At 36.6% G+C, this 20,942-nt stretch overlaps 1 protein-coding gene across 5 annotated transcripts in view; it reads right to left on the bottom strand.

Moving 5' to 3' along the window:
• The window catches only part of LOC129254649 (mucin-3B-like), a 115,472-nt gene that overhangs the window by 43,501 nt on the left and 51,029 nt on the right, over positions 1–20,942 (bottom strand). For all 5 annotated transcript variants that reach the window (XM_064115673.1, XM_064115681.1, XM_064115689.1 and 2 more), the window contains 26 exons: positions 19,413–19,652; positions 18,844–19,086; positions 18,168–18,407; positions 17,415–17,651; positions 16,760–17,008; positions 15,135–15,380; positions 14,626–14,868; positions 13,427–13,678; positions 12,727–12,966; positions 12,127–12,372; positions 11,521–11,763; positions 10,502–10,744; positions 10,001–10,240; positions 9,380–9,619; positions 8,489–8,731; positions 7,488–7,733; positions 6,854–7,099; positions 6,205–6,447; positions 5,476–5,718; positions 5,087–5,326; positions 4,110–4,352; positions 3,261–3,500; positions 2,350–2,598; positions 1,418–1,657; positions 788–1,030; positions 185–427 (listed from right to left, as the gene is read on the bottom strand). In XM_064115673.1, the coding sequence (XP_063971743.1) occupies positions 185–427; positions 788–1,030; positions 1,418–1,657; positions 2,350–2,598; positions 3,261–3,500; positions 4,110–4,352; positions 5,087–5,326; positions 5,476–5,718; positions 6,205–6,447; positions 6,854–7,099; positions 7,488–7,733; positions 8,489–8,731; positions 9,380–9,619; positions 10,001–10,240; positions 10,502–10,744; positions 11,521–11,763; positions 12,127–12,372; positions 12,727–12,966; positions 13,427–13,678; positions 14,626–14,868; positions 15,135–15,380; positions 16,760–17,008; positions 17,415–17,651; positions 18,168–18,407; positions 18,844–19,086; positions 19,413–19,652 (6,321 nt within the window). The remainder of the gene's footprint in view (positions 1–184; positions 428–787; positions 1,031–1,417; positions 1,658–2,349; positions 2,599–3,260; positions 3,501–4,109; positions 4,353–5,086; positions 5,327–5,475; positions 5,719–6,204; positions 6,448–6,853; positions 7,100–7,487; positions 7,734–8,488; positions 8,732–9,379; positions 9,620–10,000; positions 10,241–10,501; positions 10,745–11,520; positions 11,764–12,126; positions 12,373–12,726; positions 12,967–13,426; positions 13,679–14,625; positions 14,869–15,134; positions 15,381–16,759; positions 17,009–17,414; positions 17,652–18,167; positions 18,408–18,843; positions 19,087–19,412; positions 19,653–20,942) is intronic.

Genomic DNA, 20,942 nt, shown 5'->3' with positions numbered 1-20,942 from the left:
AAAGCGTTCTTTCATATTTGCTTTTCATCGCTTAGCTTTGTGTTATAGGACCCTGGTCTTATAAAGATCTTTGTGCATGCATAATTTTATTTTTTGGTAAGGATAGATAGATGTATATGCACAATTTAGATTATGTTGTGTGACACTGTTGGAAATGAAAACATTATTCTAATCAGGGGCTTACCAGACACTGATACAGTAAAGCTACATGAAGCCTCATTGCCAAAACCATCCGTAGCAGTGTAGGTAACAACTGTGTCTCCCACTGGGAATTCTGAGCCAGACTGTTTGTTCAACATGATATTAGGTGTGCCTTGATTGTCAGTGATGTTAGGAGATTGGAACGTCACCATTGCTGTAGGAGATCCTGGATCTGTAGTTGTGTTGATACTAGATGGACAACCCTCAATGACTGGTGGGGTTTGATCTGTAGGAGATAAGATATGTAGGTGAAAAGGGATTCAAAACATATCATAGCATATGGTTAACCCACTGCTAACTCGCACTGGATAGTCCCTTAACAAACCTTATCTAAATTGCAGAATTTGATAGTCAATGGGTGAAATACAGGATAACTAACAACCAAAACCTTGTAGATGATTCTTACAAGGTCCTCCCTAATTAATGGGCAGCAAAAGTTTCTTATGAATGAAGTCTTCAAAATTGTTGGTTGAATCTTATATTTTGGAAATGTAAGCATTGTAAACAAGCTGATTATTTCAAAATTAGATTGTCGAACCTGCAAGGGTTTGACTGAATTCCAAGCCATTGGTGGTTAGAAACTCACCATTAACAGACACAACAAATGAACAGGAGGCCATGTTTCCAGCAAGATCTTGCACACGATAAACAACGGTTGTGTCACCAAAGTTAAAGAGGGAGCCTGAATGAGTGGAGATCACCGTGAAGACCCTTTCTGAATTGTCTGCAATTGTTGGAGCTGGCCAAGTGACAACAGCCTGTGAGCTGGAGTTGGTGATGTTATAGGTGATAGCCGAGGGGCAGTTCAACAGCGTTGGGTTCTCTTCATCTGCATCGGGAAAAACGCAATATTGCAATTACTCAATAAGTTTAAACCATCATGTTAGGTTAAGATGTCTGCACTCAGATTAGCAATATCTAGCATTCAATGATTGGACACAAGAACTTTTAAAACGACAAAGAAAAATTATGTGATAGTGTCCTGTATAAACATACCTTCATAAATATATATGCTTGGGCAACATATGTGTTATCAGTAAATCGGTGGCTATCAAGAGTTGTAAACGATGCTTAATAACACAATAGAAGTGGATACGGAGAAGGATACTTACAAAGCTATTTGATAATTGCATATGCATTCTTTCCCTATAACTTTATACTTTTATTAAATATGCGTTTTGTAGGTATTCTAATGAACCAATACCAAGCAACATACCTGAGATTGTGACAGTAAAAGAGCACATAGCAGGGTTTCCTGAAGGATCAGTAGTACTGTAGGTAACTGTTGTTTCACCAATAGTGAAGTTAGAACCACTGGCAATGTCTGAAGAGACTGCGAGAGATCCAGTGTTGTCAGTTGCTACAGCATCAGACCAGGAGATTGAGGCTACAGCTAGACCCGGATCTGTTACATTCACAATGTCAGCTGGGCAAGTGATGGTTGGGACTTCACCATCTGTAGTAAACAAACAAACATTCTTCAAGACATTTCAAGCTAAAGAATACCACTAACTATAGACGACCAAAGTTTTTTTCTGCCTTTTCAATTGATTACTTTGAGGAACTTGATTGCTATATCTGACTGGTTATATGATCATTAATATATTTGTATTTAACACAGGTCCATAAAAGAGAGTGAAGCTATCCGAACACTCTTTTACTGCTCTTCAATGAACTTGAATGCTAGATGGCAGGAATTTGTTCACATGAGCAGAGAACAGACGGCCATTTGTGGGGGGGGGGAACATTTAAGAAGAACAAAGTCTAGAGACAGGTTATGACCTGAAATATGCTTAAAACACAGCTTGATACACGTCAGAATACTTGTTAATGCTAAACATCAGGAGTTTTTTTTTCAAAACCGGTTAGAATTAGGATTGACTAAATTCCTTGATTTGCTGTACATTGCTTTTAAAACAAAATGAAGGGTGCATGGTTATCAAGGACAGTTGACAGGCCTGCACTATATGGATGCATGAAGAACAGGGGAGTATTTCAAGATGCCTCTTCTTATTGATTTCCACTGACAAATTTGCTCTGAACCAATCAGATGCAAGCATTCTAGCAGCTTGTAACAAAATAATGGTATTCACCAACTATTGTTTCATGAAATAGGTCCCTAGGTGATATGTGGTGACAGAAACCTACCTGTTACTGTGATTGTAAAAAGACATTCTCCAACAAGTCCAGCAATATCTACAGCTGTATAGTTGATGAGATATGATCCGATGTCAAGCACAACCGGTGGTTGATAGTTAGAAGATAGGACTAGGGCCATTGTATTGACATTGTCCATAGCTGTAGGAACCTGCCAGTTAACAGTGGTATTGATTGAACCTTTGTCTGCGGCTACACTGAAGTCAGAAGAACAGTTTGTGTAACTGGGAGCCTCATTATCTGCAAATGAGAACAATGTCATAGTAACTCTAGATCGCATTGGTACTTTTAAAAACAAAACATGTCCTGCATAAATACATATGAAGCAACTACAATTTTATTCCACTACCAACAAAAAAATTATATTTCAAAACTTAAATTAATTGAAAGATGGGCCATAACTGGCAGAGAATTACATGTACATGTATCAAGAATTTACAAATCCAAGCTTAAAACTACATAAAAAATTATGTCCAGAACTCATACACAATTGAAAACATTCAAAGTGATGAATATCTAAAGTCGTAAAAAATCAGGAGGGTGTTTCATGAAAAGACTTCATCCGCCAAGTCTCATTTTACCTGACAGTTACCATAGTAACTATGCTTCTCAGCCAATCAAAATCAAGAAAAGATGTCAGATCTGACAACTTGTCGGAAAAATGTTGATGAAACGCTTCCCAGGAAAATGATTTTGACCTTACATGTATATGACTGAACAATGAATAAATGCATATTTATTCATTGTTTTGAGCAGGGTAGTGAACTAATAGAACAAAAACAATGATTTCGCATAGTCATATGGGCTGCTGATTCCTGTTAACATGGCCTTTAACATAATGAAAAAGTAACTATTCATCATATGTCCTTGTTGAAACAGGCATGTAGAGAGTGATGACTTACCTGTGACTGTGATATAAAAAGTACATTCTGCTACATTTCCTGAAGCATCTGTGGCATTGTAAGTCACAGCCTCAACCCCTACAGGGAATGTAAATCCAGTCAGACCAGTATCAATAACTGGGGTACCATCGTTGTCAGTAGCCAGTACTGTAGGCCAACTCAAAGTAGCTAATGCTGACCCAGGATCTGTTGTGGCACTCATGTTTGATGGACAGTTCAGGAAGACAGGAAGCTCAGTATCTGGATGGAAAGAAATTCAAGTATCCATAAATATAAAGTTGATAAATTAATACAGCATTGATATGCAACGTCAATCATTCATGAAAATTCTGGATCATACTATTACTATCATGATTGTCATAGGAAATGATAGAAATATTGATTAAAAAGAATTAAATATGGGTTCAGTTTCCCATTTTCTTAACATTCGTCGGAGGAAAGACAAGATAGCTGTGTATAAAATCCAAACACAATGGCCATTTGTAATTTGAGAACATGGATTTCAAAGTGCTTAGAATCAATATATTCAAAGTATTTAGCCCAGATTTAATATACATTAAAAAAAAAACCTGGTATAAAAGTTTTAAAGATATTTGCCACTCTCCACCCAGATCTTTCAAGTGAAGTAGAAACTGCTTTAACTCTGTGACCACAGAAAATGGTTATATCAAGAGGTCAATGCAACATCACTGAGACTATATACAACACACAACAAGGTGACAAGATAAAATATTTTAGAAAGATAAAATGTCTTCATGTTTATTGTGGTTCATGTTGTAAGGAATTGTATCCACTTCCAAATTTCCCATAAATACCAGACATTAGTTAACCATATAAAGCGCAACTCACCTAGAACTGTAACCTGAAATTCACAGACAATCATATTTCCTTCAGCATCAGATGCAGTATAGGTCACATTTGTCATTCCAATAGAAAAGATATCTGGAGGCTGATGTGAATCCTTAACAAAGACAACACCTACATTGTCAGTGAAGTCTGGCAAAGTCCACGTCACAGTGCTTGTCATTGACCCAGGGTCCGCTGACTTGGAGATGTTGCTTGGACAGAATGAAATGCTTGGTAGTTCCTCATCTAAGGAAGAACAAAGAGGGTTAGAGGTGTCATTGTTATTTTTTATTTGGTTTAGACTGAATCAAGTCACTTATCTGAATACCCCAATTCTCAATGACTCTGAATTGTAAATTATTTACTTCACATAGAAATGCTGAAAAACCAGTCCTAAGATGCTTTACTGTGATATCTTCTATTCATAAAAACTATTTAACTTGTTAATGATTGGGTTCATGACTGGAAATCCAAACTGGTTCTAATCAGTCTGCCCAAGTAAAAGACCAAATGGGAATTAGTACTTGTGAAGGTGAATGGAGATGAAACAGTATTTTGGATAGCTAGCATATTAATATAAATACAAGCAAATTAGCATGGTACGGTATAGCTGCACACTGAAATATATTTACTCACAGGCACCTACAAATTTAAATCCAGAACTTCTTCACGCTAGTTTTTCATCTTTTATTTATTTATTTTCAAATTGAAAAGAGTAATGTACATGTATCAGCTCAAACTTGTGTATTTCCATGGTTGTGAATGAGCATCCCACTTTATAATCATTGGGAAAAGGCAATTTTATCGGATAACATGTCCTATCATAAAAACATCCCAATGTATATTAGATTTATCAGCTCACTATCCATCTACAAATGATCCCACCATTCACTTTACTGTCACAGGAAATCTCTACATATCAGCAGCAACTCTGCACTGTCATTGTTACCCAATCAATGAAGGAATACCAAGCAACAAACCTGAGATTGTAACAGTAAAAGAGCACATAGCTGTGTTTCCTGATGGATCAGTAGTATCGTAGGTCACTGTTGTTTCACCAAAAGTGAAGTTAGAACCACTGGCAATGTCTGAAGAGACTGCGAGAGATCCAGTGTTGTCAGTTGCTACAGCATCAGACCAGGAGATTGAGGCTACAGCTAGACCTGGATCTGTTATATTCACAATGTCAGCTGGGCAAGTGATGGTTGGAGCTTCCTCATCTATAAAAAAAAACAAAAACAAAAAACATTTGCATTAAACATCATGTATACTTTATACAACATCACACAATATACACTTTTGAGAAAGATGATAGTACAAATTTAATACAACTAGCAATGAAAATAAAATGTGAAAACAAAATACATACCCAACACAGTCACCACAAAGATACACTTAGCAACATTTCCAGACATATCAGTGGCATTGTACATGATGGTATAGACCCCAATGTTGAAGACAGTTGGTGGATCATAGTTTGAAGTCAAGGTCACATTGCCATCATTGTCATTGAATCTTGGAACAGCCCATACCACTGTTGTGTTGATAGATCCAACATCTGATGCAGTGTTAATATCATTCGGGCAAGACAGCACTGATGGAAGCATATCATCTGTGTGGGGGATTGATGTATCACAGCAACAGCAATTATTTCCCTAAACTTACAAATGCCTGCATTCATTCGTGATCCACTATACATCACTGCACAGTTTGTTATTATGATTGGCTGCATATAATGATCAATGCAATTAAGTTCAGCACTGTCATAAAACACTAAGCTTTGCATAATTGAACACAAACAAAACTATAGCAATGGTACCGTTTAAATCATGAGGCTTACATTTGGTACTTTAAAAGAATGCAAGAAATCACTGACAGACCTTAGAATTTTAAGCAATTTTCAGAACTAGGTTTCATTTGGAAGACTGAAGTTATATATATTTCACTTCCTGTAAATGTACCATTTAATTTCAGGGTTGGTCTTGAAATTTGTTGGCCCTTTCCAGAAAACTTCATTGCTAAGAAAATGGAGCCATTTCTCTGTTACTGACCAGAGGATATTATTACTAGTGTCTGTGGAAACAATATAAATACTCACCTGTAACATTGACATAGAAGGAGCACATGGCAAGGTTTCCAGCCAAGTCTGTAACATTGTAGGTTACCAGTGTGTTACCAATAGGAAACATCTGGCCTGGAGTATAATCAGACACCAATGAATCAATGCCAGTGTTGTCAGAGGTAGTTGGTATCGTCCACCACACCACAGCCGTGTCAACTGAAGGGTCGGTTCCAGACAAAATGGACTCTGGACAGGTGGTGAATGTTGGATCCTCATTGTCTTGAAAAACAGAATTCAACAATAATTGATCAGAATATATCATACAGCCAGAAACATGATAGAAAAATGTATGTTTAATTTCAAAATTTATTTTAATTAATTTTGAGGAAAATGCTATTAGATTGAAGGTAAACAACATCTTTCATAATCATGAAAAATTGAAATCTTATTATATTTCAATAAAAAATCTGTAGAATATGTGTCCTTGAAAGGCAAAGTGTAAATAGAAACAGATGGCCGACAGCGTTCTCGATACTATATACTCAGCAACTCGGAATAAATCCTATTTCATGCACCTTGCTATAATAACAAATTCAAAAATTCACCATCAGCCAACAAAAATGCTAGAATTTCAGCAGCCAATAGCAATTATTGTGATATTGAAATGGTATCTTGAGCTACTTACCTTCCACTGTTACAAAAAAGACACATTCCTGTTGGTTTCCAGCACCATCTACTGCCATGTAATACACTGCACTGGTACCAAAAGTGAAGGTATCAATTGGATTCCTGGAACCAACAATACCAACTGAACCAGAGTTATCCGATGCAGAAGGCTGAATCCAGGTAATCCAGGTGGCTTGATCAGAACCTGGGTCAGTAGACACTGACAGGTTCATTGGACAGTTCTGAATGTCAGGAAGCTCGGCATCTGATAAATAGAAGAGATGTGAGTGATTAAGGGAATGTATATACATTAGGTGCCAGAAAGAGATGGTGTTCTATGTTCTTTGTGATCTTTCAATGATCAAGGTTTCAAGAATTGAATAAAATTGCAGTTACAGTTGGGAGTAGCTCAGGCTTTGTCTTACTCAAATTATGATCAGATTTGTAGAGCAAAAGAATGATACTTTGTGTTTGAATTGAATCTATTGCTATTTGTAAGACTGGGGAAATATCTACACTGGAGATAGAAGATCTTGCTTTATCTACATACACTAAGCAAATATATGAACTGTGTATTTGAGGGAAATAGGAAACATTGGGATAGCATGAGATGTAACATAGTTTATAACCGATATAAGAAATATTAAACTTACCAACGACAATCACTGTGAAAGGACACATGGCCATGTTGCCAGAAGAATCAGTTGCTGTGTAAGTCACCAGGGTTGAACCGATTGGGAACACATCACCAGGAGAATAATCTCCAGTCACGGTGACATTGTGAGTATTGTCCATGGCTGCAGGCTCGGTCCAACTAACAGAGGCGTTTGGAAGGCCAGTGGCAGTATTCTGCATGATATCTGATGTATTGCATATGCTAAATACAGGGTCCTCCAAATCTGTATATGCGCAACATAACATAACATAAAACAAATGAATAAAATAAACAATATTCCTGCTTTCATTACAAACCGAGTGGTAAATAAGGATCGTTCTTTAATATTTCCTTTCATATTTAGCTTTCTCTTGTAAGAGTAAACCAGAATAAGCAAATTTTCAACTCAAATTTACTTTGTGACAATATGAGAGAGAAAATTTCAATGTACGAACAAAATCCTATCTCCTCATCTAACCAAGCTGTGGATGTTATCAACGAGAACAATTTTGAATAATTTTATTTCTCTGCCCGTTGTACAAAGATTGTGATGATGTTGATGTTAGTGTTGAAACGGATGTTTCATGAAAGTTGTCAGCACTGAAAAAATTTTCAGTTCAGAAAGTTTCAGTGAAATCGTTGGATTTATTAGCTGAAAAGCACTTGTCTCTGACTGTAAATATGGTTTATAGGAGTTGACAATTTAGTCAGTGCTGACAGCTTTCATGGAAACCCAAACCAAACAAGTGATCAAAACTAAAACACTGACTGTGGCCTTGGAAATAGAAAGTTCAACACCTGGTGATGTCAACACAAGCACCATTTCAAGTTGAGTGTTGTGGTTGTCCATCATTAACATCAGATTTTAAGTCATTGACCATTCTGTATTTCAAGATGACATACATTTTTTTTAGACCCCAAGGGTACAGTGCTCAATGGCTTAATACAGAACATGCCCTGAATCGATCTTTGAATGGTAAGCTAAATACAATGACATACCACGGACAGTGACTGTGAAGGTGCAAGTTGCATTATTGCCATAGTTATCAACAGCCAAGTACTCTACGACCGTTGAGCCAAGTGGGAAAGCATCTCCAGATTGATGGTTGGACATGAGGTTGTAATTGTCTGTATTGTCAGTGACCACAGGATTTGACCAGCTGACCACTTGGGTAGAGTTACCAGTATCCAGGATAGGGGACAAAGAACTTGGGCAGTACAGGAACACTGGAGATTCCTCATCTATAGATTTAAATGTGGTGGAATAAGATTACTTGGTTAATCTATTCTTACTATAAGGATCTGGAATCCTCCCAACTTCTAATCTCAAACCTACATGTAATATTAAATTAAGAGAACCATCTTAATTTCCTTTAATTTGAGCATATTTTCAGTTATACAGAGAGTCACCTTGTATGAAACCATGTATGAGTAATTGTGAGCCATCGTTGACATGCTCTATTAATATGCAAAAGAAAATTACAACTATAACATAACTTATAATCATCATGAGGTACAAACTAGTGATGGCTATCACATACATGTAGCTACGTACCCAGCACAAAATAATTGGTTTCATTTTATCAATGATGTTACAAGTATAGGATTTTTTTTCTGAAAACTCAAGGAATCTCTTCTCAATAACTGTATTCATTTTGCACCATCAACAATTATACTAACAAATGCTTGATAAATCCTGCAAAGCCACAAGTGCCTAATCTACTTCTAAGACAATACAAGGGGTTATGATTTTACAAATGACTAGGGACCCTTGAGCTAAATGATATCTGTATGCAAACGACCTAGCATCTAAGAGCATGTTCCAGTTGCATTAAGCATAATCGTACAAACAGCTTTGCGAAACACCATCTAAATGGAGGGTGTACTTACCACTGATGACCAAATTAAAGACACATTCAGCACTGTTTCCACTTCCATCCACTGCAGTATATGAGACGGGTGTCACACCCACAGGGAAGGAATCATTGACATTATAGGTACTTGATATGGATACAAAACCAGAGTTATCCGACACAGATACTGTCCATCCCACCACCCTGGTAGCCTCCCCAGCTGGAGTTGTGAAGGTCATGTTACTCGGGCAAGCATCAAACACTGGACTTAGGTTGTCTGCAGAGAAAGAAAGGCATTTAAATCATTGAGAATTAAAGTAAGAAACTTTGCAATATGAATGTCTCCTATGATATATAGTATTAGGAATGGCTCACAAATCTTTGTGTGGAGAAATACAATCAAAATACAGTATGTATGTTCGTAATGATTAGAGAATAAATATAGTTATTTTCTTAGAGCTTTACAAGCATAGGACAAAATATGAATATCAGGTTTTCTCGTGTGACCAAGTGTGAATTAGAAGTTACTCCATTGCTCGTGTATCTTAAGGATTGAGATGCACGACACTGTAGTACCTGATCATCATCTAAGGGCAGTGGAGATTTATTGTGATGGTAAATGAGGTAAAAAAGTAGATGTAAGAGAGGGTAAACTCACCAGTGACATTCACTACAAATGAACAGGATGCAGGGTTCCCAGCAGTATCTTGTGTAGAGTATGTGACTGTTGTTAAACCGATGGTGAAGTTGGAACCACTGGCAATGTCAGAGGTGACGTTGAGTGGTCCTGTGTTGTCTATGGCTACAGCATCAGACCAGTTTACAGTCACATAGGACTGTAGAGCAGGGGTAGACAGGCTGATATCTGCTGGACAGGTGATGTTTGCAGCTTCTTTATCTGTAACAGTGCAGAAAATTATTTTGATTGATAGTTTACCAAATATGTTAATGTATTATGGATCAGTGGATGTCTCATTGGTTCTAATCCCTTCAATTGTTAAGAGAACTGTTATACAGTACACATCATTCCATTTAAGTCTCAAATAAAATGAGAAAGAGTTTAAGTCAACAGTTGAAGATTAGAATCGCATCTGCCTGTGCAATGAACAAAAAATCATGAAGTTCAGACATCGAGCAAGAACATGAAATACCGACTCACCCAGCACCGTGATATTGAACATGCAGACAATTCTATTTCCAGATGCATCTGTTGCATTGTATATAACAACGTATGATCCAAGACCAAATACAGTCGGTGGGGCATAGTTTTCAGTGACGTTGACATTGCCAGAGTTGTCTGAAAAAACTGGGACATTCCATGCTACTGTAGCATTTGTTGATCCTTGATCTGCAGATACTTGTAGGTTACCAGGACACATATCATATTCTGGGGCTTCATCATCTGGTTGCAAATATAAAACCATGAAAATTGTAAATATTCAAATTGCAGTTTCATCACACCCATTTTCCAATAAAATTTGTCCTGTGTTTACATAGTATTTCACATACTTTCTACAGACTAACATTTTTACAATGACCAAAATAGTTTTGTGAGGATAAAGCTCTTGATGATTGCCTTATCAGTGTAAGAATTTAAGGTATCATATTGTACTTACACCATTTTTGTTAAGTGCATTGCATATATCCCTAGCTTGATTACACATCATATTTTGAGCCTGTTGTATTGTGCTCTCTTTAACCACCAACGTACAGACCGCACTGATTACCAAAGTAAGATTCTCCTCTTCTTAATAAAGAATAATAATTTCCCCAAAATAATTAACCATTTTTCTTACAGTCCTATCCCCATTATTTAAATTCTTCCTTCACTTGATGAGCTGCTTAAATCATGATAATTGAATAGTACTACAACCCTTCATTAAAAAACGGATGCAACATATTCTAAAGAATTGCACAACTGTCACCCTTTCACATTATCAGGTACTTATTATTTTATTCAGTGGGAACAATTTAAATCCTGCTTGCTGAAAGGAAATTAAGTTATAACATTAATAATTGATACACTTCAAAAAAATTTTTTTTTTGTTATTTGTAAAATTTTTTACAAATGACACTTGGCCAATTTCTTCTGACCAATCACTAGTAGGGTTTTATCTGTAGATCTTTGATTTGGAAAACCATACTGATACCTTGGTATTTGAAAGCAAACAACCATACCTGTAACAGTCACCAAAATAGTCTTTTCTGCCTGGTTTCCAGAGGAATCCACAACCATGAAGAGAACACTGGTTTCACCGATAGGATAGAAAGAGTTTCCAGGAGCTGTTGATGATATCATGTATGAGCCAGAGTTGTCTGTAGCAGTGACCGGTGTCAGTGTCACAAAGGCTCCCGCCTGGCCAGGATCAGCAGTAGTTGTAGTGCTATTAGGTGTACTGGTGAACACGGGATTTTCCACATCTATTATAAGCAAGAAAGAAGAAAATGATAAAGGAACATAGCAGAATGAAGGGGGGCAGTTAGCCAGTACCACAATCTACCATTTCATTTCAATGGTTTCTTTCACTTTTCTCTCCTAATACTGTACCTTCCTACTTTCAAATTTTCCAGACAAAAAACATAAAACTTGAAATGTACAGAACTTTTTAGTATGATCTGGAAAAACAACATTACATGAAAATCGATGGCCAGTTCTTATTTATTTTCTGGTGAGGATGCTGCAATCAGAAGTGCACGCTTATCTGTAAAATATTACCACAACCCTCATAGTTTCCATGACTCTCACAGAAAGGTTCTGAAATGACACAAGATGAATTGGCATACCTGTAACTCTAATAGTGAAAACACACAAGTCCTCATTTCCATACTGATCAGCAGCTGTATAGGTTACTTCTTGTTCCCCAATAGTGAATGACATTCCTGGATCCTCAGACCCAGACAAGGCTACAACTACTGTGTTGTCTGTAGCGGTTGGTTCTACCCAAGTCACATTGCTCTTAGAATCACTATTGGCATCTGTTGTCACGTTAATGTCCGATGGGCAATTGCTGATCACAGGGAGTTCTTCATCTATTTAAAAGAAAAATATCAATTTTTATACAGTGCATTTTCAAATCATTCATGTTTATGAATGCTTTCAATTGTTTATTACCAGACATTGGACAGAAAATAAATTTGAAAATCTCCATCAATCTCTACTTTTGAAATCCACTTAAAAGTCAAAAGGCTTCAATACAGATCTACACACATTATATTTTCATTGGTGTTCAACTTGAATCACATAAAGGATTATCTTTCCTGGACACACACTTTGATGTATTCAATCTTATCCCATTGCATAATTATCAGCCACGAGAATTTTTCTCTTTGTTCAAATACAAATAAACATGTTGGCTCTATTTGAAGCATAGATGTCTTACAAACCTGAGATTGTGACTGTAAAAGAGCACATGGCTGTGTTTCCTGATGGATCAGTAGTACTGTAGGTCACTGTTGTTTCACCAATAGTGAAGTTAGAACCACTAGCAATGTCTGAAGAGACTGCGAGAGATCCAGTGTTGTCACTTGCTACAGCATCAGACCAGGAGATTGAGGCTACAGCTAGACCTGGATCTGTTACATTCACAATGTCAACTGGGCAAGTGATGTTAGGACCTTGGTCATCTGTAATTTAGAGGATTCATGATAGAGATGCAATAAACCAATAATTGAGACAAGCAAAGTTCAAAGGAACTTAGAAGTGAACTCTCAATATAACTTTTATGAATTTTATTAATCTCGGGCATCTCCAACTCTGGACTGGGGAGGGGGATGAAAGTGATCTGTACTGACAGATGTGATCTAAGCCAATCAGATACCATGACTTCAGTAGCATATCTATACTACATCAAAAGTACATGTGATCATTAGTTTTGGTAGGGTGCGACAGTCAGAGTGTGATTCAACAAGAATTTGTATGCCCTAAAAGCTATGCTCAATAGGGTAGTTTGTAACTTGAATGTGAAGTAATGCATTCAATAATGTATATTCTATGCATTCATTCTATACAAGCCTAATGGACTAATTAAGACTTTCAAAGCTCTCCAGAGACCTACATTAATCTATTTAGTACAAAGTGTAATACCCAAGACAGTGATGGTATATGTGCAGTATCCCACCAGACCAGCTTCATCGGTTGCTGATGAATTGATGACATGCTGTCCAATCTCAAGAACCAATGGTGACTTGTGGCTGTTGTTCAGTACAAGGCTGGGTGTCGGTGTGACATTGTCAGTGAATGTGATATTAGTTAGGGTGACTGTGGTGTTTATAGATCCCTCATCAGCTGTGACATTGAAGTCTGATGGGCATGACGAGAACACAGGAGCCTCATCATCTGTCAGAGAAACAAGGCATCATGACATCTGTTATCTTAATAATGAGTATATTACCATCAGAAGAAGTAAAGATGGTAACAAGTTGATGCCATCACTCATAATTGGAAACTAATAATTTGTTAAGCCATTGCATACAGCAACCAAGTGGTCCCTGTACAAAGCAATTAGGAGTTCTGTATCAATTGTATCAAACAATTCTGTATCAAATAACTTTAGAGAAAAACTGTGTGATGTACTTTTCACCATCAATCCCATCATTGAAAGAAATAAATCAGGTATTTATTGACTTTAATTGCGCATAGCTGGCAGAAAAATGTCTCGGTATAATCATGTGGACAAGAGAAATAAATATTCATCTTGTCTTTAGGTAAGCGAAATTCATGCACAGGAGTGATTCAAATTCTATTTTGAATATTTTGATAATTGTCTTTTTGTGCAATACTATAAAGATAATATAGAGTGAAGTATATTCATGTGTCCACGTCATTTTCAAGTATTAATAATGATACCTGTAGTACTTGAAGAGAAACTAGAAACTGTTGGAATACAAATTTTTGAGAAAACATCAAGTGACATTATACCATAAAATAAATATCAGCAACATCAGAAAAAGCAGGGAAACATTTTCTCATTTGTACATGTATGATTAAGAGGCCTACAATACTGTAACATGTTGCAACATAATAGTTAAGAACATTAGGCTTCATCTTTGAGAGAGAGTCAATCATTAATGTCTAATCTTAGATCAGATTGTAAGCTCTAAACCGTGTCTTACAAGGAATTGCAATAGATTCAAATACACCTCCAATTACAACAACATAAATTTGTGTAGATAAGTCAAAGGAATTTTAGACCAATCAGAGTTTGCATTCTACTACAACTCTTCCCACAACAGAGCCCTAGTCACACAACTGATAACAATCGAACCATACAAAAATATGCTTACCAAAAACAGAAACACTAAACTGACACAAAGCCTCATTGCCAGAAGGATCCCTGGCTGTGAAGTTAACAAAGGTCAGGCCAAGTGGGAAAGTATTCCCGGAGGTGTGCGTGGTTGTTACATTCACACTGCCAGAATTATCAATGAATGTAACAGGTACCCACATCACCATCGCAGTGTTTGCATTTAAATCTGTACCCAGGATTGTGTTCTTTGGACAGGCAACCACTGTTGGTAGTTGGTCATCTAGAAAACGTGGAAAAGGATAAAATCACGACAACTGTTATTCAGTCACATCAGATTTATATAGATTAAAAAAACAACATGAGTAAACAGAATACAGTCAATACATCACATCAATCCATTCTTCTATTATGGCAAGAGGAAACCTTCTAGCTTTCCAAATTCACATTTACCTCTGTGAAACATCCCAACCCTGGTCAATATGGATTTCTCTTGCAACATCCTAGCAATCAATATGGAGAATAATAATATAAAGTCATATTAATTACCAATGACTGTGACATCAAAGGAACAAGAGGCATAATTTTTTGAAGGATCCTCAACATGGTATGTGACTGTAGTGGTTCCAATGGGAAATCTTGTCCCTGATAGGAAAGTGGAGACTAGTTTCCTGACTTGGCCAGAATTATCAGTAGCATTGACCATGGTCCAGTTGACTGCAGTGTCAGGCAGACCTGCATCAGCCACTTGAGACATGTTGGATGGACAGTTCAACAACATTGGATCTTCATTATCTGTTAAAAAAAACATAAGCATGATAAAATTACTTCTTTTTCTTTTAGATGCAGTTGTGAATAGCTGCACCTATATTATAGAAAAAAGGATAATCAGATCCACAACAGAAATCTGTTGGACAGCAAATAGTTCAATTAATGAGTATCTATATGAAAAAAGCCATTACCATAATCATACAAACTAGTAATTTAACCAAGGGATCAATTTGAGATGAAAGAAATCAATGTGCCTTTGCTTTTTATCATGGATGGCAAAAACTAAATGACCCGTCAACATAAACTGTTCCAGACCAATCTTGTCCATTTGATAGATCTCAAAATAAGATATTATATCCAAAAGATCAGGCAAATATATAGTCATCTTTACCGCATTCTCACTGTTAGTGAAAAATATCTTAAGGACTTTCTACAGTTAAAGTGAAATCCATGTCATTTGAACATAGATTCTTTAGAACCTTAATATATTCGAAATATGCAAAAATTAACATAGGTCCATGTGCTTGATTTTTTGCTATAGAGCTTCAAAGTTCACCCAAATTGATGTTCTTAAAAATTGCGCATTCAAAAGAATTTGGCATTTTTAGACTGCCCAAGATTACTACAATGAGTTTAAACCTCTATTAATCAGTCAAAATACATGAAAAAGTCATCAAATTTCGCAAGAGAGTTAATAATTGTATCGTTAGAATGGAGAGTCTATTTATAGTGCTATTTGTTTGCAATTTTAAGTTTAACAGCACTGCCAGTTCTTAAAAATGGTGTAAAAGATAACAAAATCCAAATCTAAAAAATGTGAAATTTCAGTAACAAACTACAAACGTACAATGAATGCTGCACTTTATTCAAAATCCATGTCATTTTCACCAAAATTTGCAGAGTTGTAGAGGAAGGTATACCTAAGAGGTACAAACATTAAAAAATAGGGGTTCATGTGCTTGTTTTTAAACTATTAGCATTTTTATTAGAGCAAATGTGCCTTTTAAAACACCAAAAATGCGCCGAATGCTTTGTATCTATGTGAAGAAAAAATCAAAACCACTCTACCATTTATTCAAACTCGGTGTAATATTTGTGATTCTTGGCAGCACTGCAGAGTAAAGTATTTTGAAATTGTAGAGAATTTTTTCTAATGGTCCATGGAATAATTCCACTTTTTAGCTTCATGAAATAACACATCGGATCTGCAGTTAAAGTGCAGAAGATGAGAAAAATCAGCTCATACCCGCAGCTAATTAATCAACTGTTCATCCATTGTGACATCAGCATGCAGAGTGTAAACTATGCGCAGATTATAATGCGCACAAACATAACTGTGGAACGTCCTTAAGATGTAAACTAAACACTAGCTTTACTTTATTGGAATCATATGAAAAGCTCACCAAGCACTGTCACAGAGAAGTCACAGGATGCAACGTTGCCAGCTCGGTCAGTGACATTATACATGACCACTGATGTACCAATATAAAACGGAGAACTATTATTGAGATAGTTTGAGTCCACAGACACTACTTCCATGTTGTCTGAGTAGGTGAGTGCACCCCACGTTATATTCCTGTAGTCTAAGCCAGTAAAAGTGTCTAGCATGATGTCATTTGGACACATGATGAACGGTACCACTGAATCATTAGCTGAGGAGTGAATAAAATGGTTGCTATCAATAAAAATGAATTCTGAAGGTTTCCCTGGAGGGAAACAAATAATTGAAAAGGCTTCATTAAAAGAATCATTCCACTGTGGTATGGTAAAAATCTGTTTGTAAATATGTATACTTTAGTTCTTGGCTACTTAATCATGTGAATATAGAAATGCAAAATACAACTAGTGCTAACATCAAAATAATTGTAAGGAAGGTGAACACTGCTATAAATAAAAGACTCCAAAATGTATAAAGTTAAATAACTTCAATTTTCAAAGTCTCAACTTTTCAGTACATCCAACTTTAAGAACCATATAATGCTGGCACATACTGAGTAAGTTGACTGGTCTAGTAATGATAAATGAACAAAGGAATGTGATATCCATCGATGAACTAACCATAAACTGTAACAATGAAGGAACATGTTGCAGAGTTGGAGGATGGATCAGCAGCCGTGTAAGTGACAGTGTAGTTCCCAACTGGAAATTCAGTACCATTTGCATAATTAGATGTCAGCAAGATGGGCCCAAGGGAATTGTCACTGGCCTGTGGTATTATCCAATCAACGCTTACATTGATGTATGCAAAGGCCTCTTGATTGGTTGGGCAGAACGTGAAGACTGGGTCCTCAACATCTGTAAAGAAATACAAGCCATGATATTATCAATCTATACTAAATCAAGGCTCATAAACATAAATGCATTGTTGCATAATGCTGCATACTAGTTTATGGAAGAATTTAGTTATTTGAATATCACTTCAGGATATTAGATGCCCTGTTGACAAACTAGGAGCATGTGATAATAATCTTATTTACATAAAAATGTAGATAGTTGTCTTGAATATGTGAATTGAGAGGACTGGTATTGCATCGGATGCATGGACAGCAACAGGTACATGTGGGAGCTGTGCTCAAGGAATTTGTCTATTCGATCAGTTTACCCGGTAGTCAATGAATGAATGAGACCTTGCATCAAGGGCAGTCACCATCTTTGAACAATAAGGACCCAATTTGCAAGCGTAGGGAACTCTACCCTGTAGTTAAGTACCAGTTTTACACACCTCAGCCATCTAGTTAATGACAGACAGCATCCTTCAGATGGCCTGATGACACCAAATAATATGCCCATAGAGCTCCAAAGTTCTCTCACCTTGTACAGTGACCATGAAGGTACACCTGTCTGTGTTTCCAGCATCATCTGATGCTATATAAACCACTTCAAAGGAACCGATATCAAAGGTTGAGCCAACCTCTTTATTAAAGGTCAGATCATAAGTGCCAGAGTTATCAGTAGCATTGGGAGGAATCCAATTTACTACGGCATTTGGTTGTCCAGCTGTGGCATTCACAACGATGTCTGATAGACAGTCAAGTACGGGATCCTCGGTGTCTGAATACGAAAAAGGGAAAAGAGATTCATTACCACAGGACAATGCCATAAATCATTCAACTTTTCTACATGTCTGCCCTCCTATTTTCCAATTCTTACTTCACTTCATAAATGGCTTAAGCCGTTTCAATTTGAGAACATGACCTTTCACATCAAGTAGACAGCAGAGATAAGCCACATCAAATAGTTCTTACATGTAGGGAGGGTCAGATGTATACACTTGATGAAATTGTAGAGTCATGTTTGAATTCTCAAGTTTTGTCTATCAACTATGCTTTCATCTCAATTCAAGTGTGCTTCCAAGAGGGAAAGTATTTAAAATACAATTCAAATAACAAAAGCAAAATGTCAGTTTTGACATTTAAAAAGGATTTACAACATCCATCAAGTGAATAAAAAAATACTTGCAATGAGTAGAAGGCTTTGATTGACTCACCACGAACAGTAACCATAAATTGACAAGTGTTGTTGTTTTCAGATGCATCTTCAGCATAGATTGTAACCTGGGTATCACCAATGAAGAAGGTGTCCCCAGAGTTGTGGCTGTAATTGGTAACCGTCACAACATCATTGTCATTGATTGTGATATTGCCGAAGGAAACGGATGCAAAGTTGGTGCCATTGTTCTGGTCTACTGCGATGTCCGAGGGACAAGGTGTGAATGTGGGAAGCTCCTCATCTGAAAACACACAAGAGTGAAATTCTTCAATAATTCTTCACAGTTTACTGATACCCAACAAGCTTATGAAAAGGTTAACATTTGATATGAATACATGTATAATAACAATGTAACTTGTAAAGCGCCAAATCCACTCTGTAGAGTGCTCAAGGCGCACTAGAAAATAGAAAATGGAAGCTACATGAATTGATGTGTTGTCACTCAATCCATTTTACCTCCACGATTGCACACATTGATCAAAGCAATCATGCATCAAAAATCAGCCTTACGGTCTAGTGCTAAAGTTTGTGTACAGTGAATCCCTACATGTCTGAAATGACACTCACCATACACAGTGATATTGAATGAACAAGTTGCAGTGTTTCCTGAGTTATCTTCAGCAGTGTATGTAACCACGGTTGTGCCAATACCAAACCGAGCACCAGACGGATAATCAGAAGTAACATTCACATTGCCAGAGTTGTCAGAATATGTTGGTTCCATCCAGGTCAGGTTTGCAGAGTTCAGGCCCGATTCGGTGTTATTCATCACATTGTCTGGACACACCAAGACGGGGGCTTCCACATCTGAAACAAATCGCCATAACAAGGTTGATCTCAATGTCGTATTTACAATTGAGAGGAATTATTCTCATATGGAAATATCAATCTGGATGTTATAAGAGATGTATCAGGAATTACACATGTAGTGATCATCAATTTCTCCCTTTGGTTTATCACATTCACAAAGAAATAGTCAATTTTTGTTCAATAAATCCCGCATCAGCCTAACTGAACCTTAAGACTTTACATTTATTTTGAGATTTCACAGAAATAATTGTGGAGAATACAGAAACTACACACGGGTTCAAATTATAAATTATAATTTATAATTCTAACTGCAAAACATTGTCTTTCCTACAAATGCATGTATCAGGAATAACTCTCTAAGTCTTTATCAGATCAAAATACGATTCTTGTAGAGTGTTCAATTACTAGAATTCATCAAAAGATCAATGTACTCCCTCCTGATATGAAATTGATCTGATTACACAACCTGTGTAATGTATGACCAACACTACCATATTTTTATAAGAAGAAACAGCATTAAATAACTTAAAAGGAGAAAATGATTGCAGTTCTTGCGAAACACAGAGGCCATGCTTTCTAGAAGGCAAGTATGGTGGTACCCATTGGAGTAACAGCAGAATCATCAATTTTCATCTTTAATCAGGGGGGGGGGGGGTGTTTCACAAAACTGAAATTAAGCTAAAATTTGGAAGTTTGAAATACAACTACACTCCCAGAATGAGTGTAACATCACACAATAGTATTGCATTTCTGTGTTGTGTAGAGGCATAGTACAAACCCACATAAATACTATCCCAAGAGCCAAGCTTATATTGGTGCTGGAAGCTTGGTTAATTTTGTTTAGATTTTCACCTCATTCAGAGGAAAATAATGAAGCAATATTATGCAATAAACAGTTTCTTTGTATATCCCCATAAAACATTCTTTTGGGAAGATTATTAGCATCTCGCTCAGGGAAACAAGGCTCAATAAACAGACAATGTTTGCCATATATATGGTGTATGAGGGGAATATTAGGGAAGAAGGGCTAATGGCTAGTTAAATGATGACTAAACTGCGATCACATGTACTATTTATCAAATGTGTATGTCTTAAAAATTGCATAAAACAGGTTTCATATTCAAGTATTTTGAAAACAATTTTTATAATAGGCCTATTACATTGAGTATTAACAAACATGTCCTGTCTTTTAGTTCTGAGCAGATAACATTTTTGTGATTGAATATCATTTGTCTAAGTAATGCTTAGCACACAATCTCAATGAATATACTGTACAGTGAATATTTC

The sequence above is a fragment of the Lytechinus pictus genome, chromosome 1 (assembly GCF_037042905.1).
Source record: "Lytechinus pictus isolate F3 Inbred chromosome 1, Lp3.0, whole genome shotgun sequence".
Classification (NCBI taxonomy): domain Eukaryota; kingdom Metazoa; phylum Echinodermata; class Echinoidea; order Temnopleuroida; family Toxopneustidae; genus Lytechinus; species Lytechinus pictus.
Note: the sequence above shows the minus strand (reverse complement) of the source record. Positions and strands in the feature narration are given on the sequence as shown.